The sequence below is a fragment of the Nothoprocta perdicaria genome, unplaced genomic scaffold, assembly GCF_003342845.1.
Source record: "Nothoprocta perdicaria isolate Ctin4 unplaced genomic scaffold, notPer1 scaffold_167, whole genome shotgun sequence".
Taxonomy (NCBI): Eukaryota; Metazoa; Chordata; class Aves; order Tinamiformes; family Tinamidae; genus Nothoprocta; species Nothoprocta perdicaria.
In genome coordinates this window covers 1,249,297-1,258,240 of record NW_020454838.1, presented here as the reverse complement: position 1 = coordinate 1,258,240, position 8,944 = coordinate 1,249,297, and the positions used below count along the sequence as shown (strand labels likewise).

Genomic DNA, 8,944 nt, shown 5'->3' with positions numbered 1-8,944 from the left:
TTTTTTTTTTTTTTTTGTCTATATTTCATTCTTCTATTTATTGCAGCCTTTGCCTGCTTTACGCTAGCCTTTCTTCTTCTGCAATTGCAATAGGAAAATAATGTGGGCACCCAGAAGATATCTGACTCTTCCTGTGTCATAAGGGCTGCAGACGTGCTCTGTTGCTATTTGTGGAGACTGTCAAAACCCATGACAGTATCAGAAACAAGAGAGCCTTGCACCTTTGGCACGTGTTACCTTGGCACTGTCAGGAGAAGGTACTGTCTGAAAGCATCATTGCTCAGGTTCAGTCTCTTTGCATGGCTTCTGAGTAAGTTCAGCAATTCATATGTAAAATTGTGACAATTTGAAAGCCTGTTTACAGCTTTCTAGCATGGAGATCCCTCCAGACCAGCATGTTCTGATGATCCTGCACTCAGCTCTTCAATAGGTAAATGGGTGAGTGCTGGGAACACACACACCTGGTGTTAGACAGGATGGGATCACTACAGAAGGCAGAAGAGGGAGGTTATGACAATTTGATAACAAGCGACTCTTTGATGTCACCTCTCAACCATTTTCACTCATGCAAATAACAACCAAGCCTTGGACTGAAGCCAAACTATAAATAGCTCGGCGATTTCAGAAAAGGTTTGAAAACTGAATTATAGCTCTGCAATGCAGATAGCTCTGCTGTCCTGCAGGCAGGGCCTGCAGAACAGAACCTGCAGAGCCTGAACTTGGACGAAAGGTTTGTCCCCGCTGCGTGGAGATGCAGCGCGTGCACTGTGGCTGCTTGCAAGCAAGCAGACCTTCCAGAGAGGGCAAGGACAGAAGGAAGGGGGCAGCGCAGCCCACGGTAGGATCCTGGGCAAGGAAGGTGACGCGCAGGGAGAGGGCAGGAGATGCCCGGGCACAGAGAGGAGGCAGGAGGAGGAGGAGGAGGAGGAGGGCTTGGTGTCTAGAGGAGTTTTCACTCATCCTTGGGTCTTCTAGAGGGCAGAGCAGGACAGACAGCTCCATTCAAAACCTCGGGTGCCTCCCACACAACTGATGGGCTCTTCAGAAGTGACGGTCCTCTTGCAAGACTGAAATGACCCTGCTGCTTCCACATCTTGCAAGATTGCCAGGTGGAGATGTTCTTTGATTCAGGTATTGTAAGCACCTGGTTCTAATAAAATAAAACAAATTGGAACAGCTGAAAACTCCATCTCTTTCTCCCACAAGTAACTTAACAGTGTGTATCTGTCCACATTAATGACCTTTTCTCAACAAAAATAAAGGTGTCTGATTTAATATGCATGTTTATACTAACTACTTGCAAGACAGTTGAAATGTGAAACCTTTCTGAAAAATTCCTGTGATGAAACAGCAATGTTAGACTCACAATTATCTCAAACTCTTTGCTGCCCCAAATCTGGAAGTCCAAGTCCAGGAGTAGACAGCAGAGTATCTTCCATTTATCGCTACTCTGTTTCAGCAACAGCTTCCGTGATTCTCACCTGTATGGCCTATGTCGTGACTAAAAAGGCAAGTCATTAACTAATCAGGTGCTTTTGGTACCTACACAAGACAGTTACAGTTTCCAGCCATTCTGAGCTCAGTATGGAACATGAATCAACTTGAGCTGCAGACACACAGCTCCTTGTGCCTGCTTTCTGCATTAATGTCTTAAAATTTTAGCTATTGTTTTAGCTTTTCCCTTCCTTAACTGCTACATCTAGAAGGAGGGTTATGATTAATGCAAGAAACAAAGCTGCTGCCTAATGTCCACCATGCAAGCTGAAGAATAAAGGCAGAAACCCTGGAAAAGAAGCATGGAAATGAAATGCTCTCTGCCATCCACCTGCCAAGTCACCCTGGGGTTAAGCCAAGAGCTGCCTTGTAGACTTCTTTTCAATATTACACAGAAAACATCTCAGTGGCAAAAGAAACAGTTGCTTCCTGTTACTGAGGTTAGGTGTGATGAACTGGAAAACACCCAAGGTGATTATGAGCAATTACTGTGTAACCACAAAAGAGACAAAACCTACCAGGCCTGTGTCCTCCACAACTAGTAAAACCAGTAGTGGGTCTTAGTGGAACTGAGGCTGTAGAGTCGGCTTCTCCTGTGTAAACCTTTCCAAGATGTTGGCCACCGCACACTCTGCTACCTACTCCAGCAGTGGGTCTTCATCTCACCAAGACCTAGGGGCACCTCTTTGCCTCAGGAACATTCTCCATTTTGCCCATTTTCTCTTTCTCTGCAGAGCAGTTGCAAGCAGCATGCTGGTCTCGCTAGCACACCAAGGGCTATCAGCGGCTGCTCGGACCTTTTGTCTGCCAGTTACATCAAAGAACAAACACTTCACAGAGCTGCCAAGTTGCTTAACCCAGTGACAAAGCAGATCAGGACCTAATTCCATTTTGAATTCCGTTCAAAATTCATTCGAAATCCATCCTGACTACTGCAACCAGCAGGAACAAAATCACCTTGCTTTACCTTCAGAAAAAGTTCCTTGAAGTTAATATTATTATTTATACAATCCTTTTTTAGTCTGAGAGATGTATTTGGCAACATCTTCCAAATGGCCCATCTTTTGCATGAACATCTATCCCTTTCATCTTCACTCACGAAAGAAGGACCTGGCCAACCAGTTACTGTCTACCAATTACATTTATCTAGCTGGAACAATTAGGAAATTCTATATCCCAATTAACAGCTGTTAAAAACTGTGCTGGTCTTTCTGGAACAATGATCAGTGAAAAATTATCATTTCCTCTATGTTTAATAAAAGCCCTTGACAGTATTTTTTTTTAAGCAGCTGGAAACTAAAAGATGACATTTATGTTATTTCCAAAGAAGCCACAAAAATCCAGACAAAGATCCAGAATCCTTATGCTGGGAACAGCTTCTCATGCCCGCCCCAAGACCTTCCGAGGGGCTGTCAGCATTTGGCCATCACAGAATCTTCAAGGGTGGAAGGGACCTCTAGAGATCATCTAGTCCAACCTTCCCGCTCCAGCAGGCACACCTACAGCATGTGGCACAGGGTGGCCACTCCCAGGTCCCTCTCCATGGAGCTGCTCTCCAGCAGGTCGACCCCTAATCTGTACTGGTGCCTGGGGTTGTTCCTCCCCAGGTGTAGGACCCTGCACTTTTTTGCAGGATTTGCCTTCCTAATTGTCAAGAGAGCTACAACTGCTCACAGCTGGTTTCATGGTTGGCAGCTTTGGTTACAACCCATTAGTAGTACCTAATTTGAGCACTTCACATTTAAAGACAATTGATGAAGTCTCTGAGCTTCAAATAGGAAGATTCTAACACCTGACAGAAAACGCTCCACTGAGAAGGGGTTGGGACATCTTTAATACACATCCATTATACACATTTAACTATTACAAATATAAAATGCAAGAACTTTTATACAGAAATATATTGTGCAAAGAATGATTTTCATGCTCATTTACAATGAAATAATTAAGATTTAACAAATAATCATGCCATTGCTTCAATTCTGCACAACGAGCCGAGTATTTACATTCAAGTTTACATAGTTGTTCAAGTTCCATAGATGATGCTGCCAGAATTACTTAAGAATGCATCTTCAAATCAAATGTTGCATTTTTTTTTTTAATATTAATCTAATAATGTCTTCCAGAGATTTGCAGGAAATGAAAACCTGTCTTTCCTCGCAGCAGCCTCATTTCCCACGTACAGTGCAGGACAAGAACAACTTGCAGAAACAGACATCACAAACCTTAGCCCACAGTAGCACGGCTCTGCCAGCTTCCTGAAGGGTTGCAGGCTCATACCTTCGTATTAAGTGACTTTCACAGAACCTTGTTCAAATCACCACTGCAAGAAAACTCTGCCCTAAGAAAAATATATATATATTTTTAATAACACCTAACCCACATTTCACCGCCCAACAACTTTAAAAGATGTTTTACAACAAAAACTGTTCAGTAGTTCACAAAGAATCAGGAAACTCTTCCAGTGTGCAGAATTCAAACTGTGACATTTTTGGTGCTTCTTCTTCTTCTCCAAACTCTATAATCTAAGACAAGTCCAGACTTCATTTCACTTTTTATTAACTTTCCCACAAACCTCTTGCTCTTTGAACAGTGGTGGCTGATAGAGGCACCTCAATTATGTTCCCTTTTTACTTTTATGATCTCAGAATAAATAAGCAAACTCTGAGACTGTCATGAATTACAGTTCATCCTAGTCCTGTTGAACAGTTTAAAAACTTTCAGAGTCCTGTTTGCTGTCAATTTTAATCTACACTTCCATATCAGTGTTTCAGTTTCTCTTTGTGTTTGAAAGGGGCCTGTAATAACAAAAGCAGAATCAGAGTATCCCTGCCAATACCCTGCCATGATTACTACATAAAGTTGAAAGACAAAGTGCAGCGATTGTCCTTGATTTTGGCCATTAATCATGTGGCAAGATACCGATTTTGAAGATGCAAACCTAAAATTCCCACATTTCAAGCAATCTTTATATCTGCCAGAGCCTATTTCACTTTCTCAGACTTCATGTTGTGACATCTCCTGCAGAATTTGTGGGCTGAGGAACCGCTGCGGAAGGCTGAGTGGGTAACATTTCTAACTCAGATTCACATACAAAGATGACGGCGTCTCCACTAACGTTTATTAAACACTGGGCCTGAAAAAAAAGGGACAAAAGGCAGTTACCAAACATTAAATATTTTACAATGTTTATTAATTGCTGCTACAGACAGGTACATCACTAGTAGAAAGGTGGATAGAGATCATACACAGACATGCAAAGATCCTTCTAAGCCCCTTCCATAAATGACGTATTCTGCACTTCCCTGCACTACCACTTGGCAAACATTTCATATACCCCAAAGACCATAATTAGCTGCCTTCCTTGTTAGTAAGTTTTCTCCATTTAGGGTCAAAATAGGGCATCTTGTATAAGCAACTCCACATAAGGATGAATATAACATTGTGCCATTAGGAAAAGTAAATAAATCAGCACTAATGTTTCCTGCAATTTATTTCAGTTTTGTGACTTCAGTATTTTTACCCACTTGGATATTTAAGATGCTTTTTTTTTTCCCATGTTAATAGGGGAGAGGAGGGGGTAGTTAACATGGCCTTTATTTCTTTAAACAAACATGAAGAGAAATTCAAAGTGTTGTGGAGATGCAGCTCTACTGTTGTTGCTGTTTATTTTGTATCTAACACATACATCTATGATCATACATCTATACATCCTGATCATAATAGCAGTATTATTTCACATGACATTTACCTGATTTTTGTTTGGGTTCTCCATGAAAACACACTGCTTCATTATATATGAGACAACTGCATTTCCCCCTAACGCTGCCACGTGGGCTCTCACCATTGCAAACACTTCAGCAATAAAAGCGTGGAGAAAACCACTGACACCACCCTCCTAAATGGAAGAAAATACACAATACAAAGGTAAGTTACTTAAGGGTCACTGTAAGATGCTGAATATGTTTCTTGCATTTTACCAGTTCAGTATTTCAGCGAGTCCTAGAACATGCCCAGAATTTAAACACCACTCTCCAAGAAATACAGAAATGCTCTTTAATGGTCACTGCTAAAAATCAGATCAACTAAGTCATTCATTTTTGACTGTTATTTGCAGGCATTACACTACATTTAGCCACCCATACTTTTCAGATATTCCCACAGCTTTGCAGGAGCATGCACTATTCCACTGGCACCTGGATAAGGCTATTTTCTCTCATCACTTTTTCAAAAAGGGTAAAGCAAGAACAGAACAGTTTCTACTGGAATGAGATTAAAAAGGACTTAATTTCCAGGAAATGACTGGTCGGGACCTTCCATCACTTTTGGTCAGCGTGACTTCATAGCTGCTAATGACTGCCAGTAGTTTTCAGTCTTGGCTGGAGAGAAATGGAGAGCCCAACTCTGCCCTGTCCTTAGTACTCTTTAGTACTCTTAGTACTGCTTTGGCCTCGCCAGGCCGTGGGGGATTGTTGCTTGTTTGCCTGAAAACTGGATGATTCCAAACAGAATGAAGGGAAGAGGAGGAAACAAGTCCAGTTTTTCACAGACAGTCCTTATGGAAGAATGTGAGCAACCACTTTAGGGAAAAAAAGACCAGGAAGGTTGGAAGAAAGAAACTGATGGAACAGGGCTCACCACTGGAGCCAAAGATCTGTAAGATTTCAACAGGACACTGCAAGGCAAGAGCAGCAGACTGCCCACCTATGTGCCCACCAGAGCAGTGACCCAAGGAGGTAGCAGTGGCAGCTTAACTAAGATGAACTTGAACTACTAATACAAGTGTGAACTACAGAATCTAAAGAGCAGTGGATAAATTAGACTGAAAAGTGAAGCACAGCACATTATAAGTATTTGCACATATGAAAGTGTTCACACATTCAAAATTCTGTAACCAAAATTACTATACAAATGCTCCTAATTATTTTTCTGTAGGCACCAAAATAACTTGCTCAAGTTGGGTATAATTACCACTGTGTTTTGACTCTGTTATGGCCTCAGGGCAATAGAGTGCAACTGGTATTAGGAGTGGCTTGTGACTCAGCTTACCTAGCTGAAATAGATTTAAATTAGCTGCCCTAGGTCTTGAAAATAACACACTGACAGCACCAGACGTTGCACAGGCTTCCCAGTTTCATGCAGGATGTGAATAAGCACTTGAGCAACCCACATTTGCTCCAATCAGATCAGAGCCACAAAGCCTGGAGGGTGGCATTTAATTTCTACCTATTGAAAGTGCAGCTGGAACAGCAACTGCCATGTAACTATTTCTCAGGTCCTATCCTTTGAAAAACGTCATCTTCACACAGATGGCTCACCTTAGAGGAAACCATAATTTGCAAAACCCAAATGAGAAGTTTGTCTGAGAAACATTTGTACAAAGAGCTACTTAATCCATTTTTGTGAAAGCTGATTATTTTTATTAAGCCTGCTACATAATTTTATCCACGTGTAACTAGCAGCACCAGGATACCAGCTTCAGCCTTGACAAGCCAGACCAGAGGTGCAGTTCACTTCTGCGAACAGAACCTCTTGCTGAAGGATGCAGCTACTTCCCTAAATGACAGAAAAATTAAAAGAAACACAACTTAGATTTTGGCATGCTTGGGGCAGTATTTATTGTCAGGATCTGGACTGGAGTTATTCAGTTGAATACCACCAGCTGCTTGCTGCTGAGACGGCACCCAAAACACCCAAAGCAGCTCTTCTGGGGAGAAAAGTGGCACAACAGTCTCTAGCCTCAAGTCATAAAGCCTGAAGACTCTTGTGCCATACCTCAATTCAAACCTTCGCAGACATCAGATTATGTAAGTTGCTTCAATTACTATAGCTACCCAAATGCACCAAATCCGGATTTGCAGCTCACCTCACGCAAAGAAGTGGTTTCTCGTATAAAAAACATGTTGATTATTCCAAGATACTTGGTTATTTTTGCCCCAGGTAGAAAAGAGAGAGGTGTCATCTTAACAACAGTGACGGTGGAATTGGCGCATGACGGGACGGAGCGGTGCCGGAAGGGACCCTCGGCCAGCGGGCTGGCTTTGTCAAGAGAGGCAGCTGAAAGGGTCAGAAAAGAAAGAAGAGAAAGTAACTACCGTGTCAAGGTTGCTTTTTTTTAATACAAAACAACTCTTCTTTATGGTTTCCAAATAGCTTGGTGATAACATTCAGCTGCCTGTGATGCTCAGCCATATCATGTGAGAAAGGAAATTATCATGCAGGGCATGCAAAAGGAGACAAAAAGCTGAAATGGAATTTATTTGGAAGAGTGGCATTCCTGCAAAAGAAAACATTGAGGCGAGTAGCTGCACATACAACAATCAAGTTATAAGGTGAAGGTAAAGAAAAAGTGCGAACGTTTGGAAATAACATATTCTGCTGGAGGAACAAATTATCACAGGGAGAGTGTGAAAGTTGATGTGTTTCCCCAGTGCAGCATTTTTCATTAAAACAGATTATTAATTTCTGCTAATTTAAGCAAGATAGTCAGACCTGTGGCCAAAGAACTACTGAAGAATAACTCACCACTTGCTAATTTAGTGACCATTGCCTTGACTGTCACCTTGGTGATTGCTTCCCGTTTCCCACCAATAATTTTCCAAGATCATACATACACCTACATCCATGCAGTGCATGTTATATAATTAGTAGCTGTATACATTTATCAATAACTAATTTTTACTAAGCGAACAGTGATCAGAAATACTGCATTTTGCTCCTTATAGATGCTAAGCTCATAACCCATTCTAGCTTACACAGACATGGAGAACGTCTGCACTTTGCACACTCAGAGAGTCATTCTACATCTGACCTGCAAACAGACTATTGCTGGGCAGAGAACTCCACTATTCACCACTGGGAAATCAGAGATATGTCTCAGATTATCATAACGTGGTAGAAACAGCCGCCTACTTGTCTTAATTGATCCGCGCCTTATGGTCTGAGCTTTCAGTTTAATGAGCTCTATCCAGCTGTTGCATCTGTCTGCAAAGGAACTGTAATCAACTGACGTTGCTGAAAACACAGACAGAAAAACAAAAGAAAAAAACAAAGAAAAAAAATGTGGATGATGTCTGTTGCTCATCTCAATGCTCCGTCTGAGGAGGCAATTAGCTGGGCCTGAGAGAGAACGAACTTCTCCTTCCAGGTCTGTTGAAAGGAAAAGTTACAGGGCAGGGTGGGCGCTCGTCCACAGCGGTGAACCGATTTCTGGTGGGGCACCTCTGTGAACCAACTGCCTGACTGGGGCTTCACCCCTGAAAAAACACGCAAATACAATCGTTAATGCCTCAGGCTAGGCTCGTTTTTTTCTTTTTAGTCTGATGTTAGGTATATTAAGCTCTAGTTTCTGTAAGTTTATTTATGCCTTGTTTAACTCACTTTCGCCCTGCTGTTGTTTTTTTTTTCTCTCCATAAAGAGCTGCAGACCATGAATTAAACATGCTTATCA

The 8,944-nt window shown here is 41.8% G+C and overlaps 1 protein-coding gene across 16 annotated transcripts in view; it reads right to left on the bottom strand.

The window, feature by feature from the left end:
- Positions 1 to 3,462: 3,462 nt before the first annotated feature.
- The window catches only part of C2CD5 (C2 calcium dependent domain containing 5), a 58,051-nt gene continuing 52,569 nt past the window's right edge, over positions 3,463 to 8,944 (bottom strand). For 11 of the 16 annotated variants that reach the window (XM_026035783.1, XM_026035782.1, XM_026035789.1 and 8 more), the window contains 4 exons: positions 8,407 to 8,508; positions 7,361 to 7,551; positions 5,246 to 5,392; positions 3,463 to 4,630 (listed from right to left, as the gene is read on the bottom strand). In XM_026035783.1, coding sequence (XP_025891568.1) covers positions 4,499 to 4,630; positions 5,246 to 5,392; positions 7,361 to 7,551; positions 8,407 to 8,508 — 572 coding nt within the window. In that variant the 3' untranslated portion in view covers positions 3,463 to 4,498. Of the gene's footprint in view, positions 4,631 to 5,245; positions 5,393 to 7,360; positions 7,552 to 7,770; positions 8,111 to 8,406; positions 8,509 to 8,944 lie in introns of those variants that run through there. The other 5 variants (XM_026035791.1, XM_026035794.1, XM_026035795.1 and 2 more) reach the window with 2 other exon arrangements.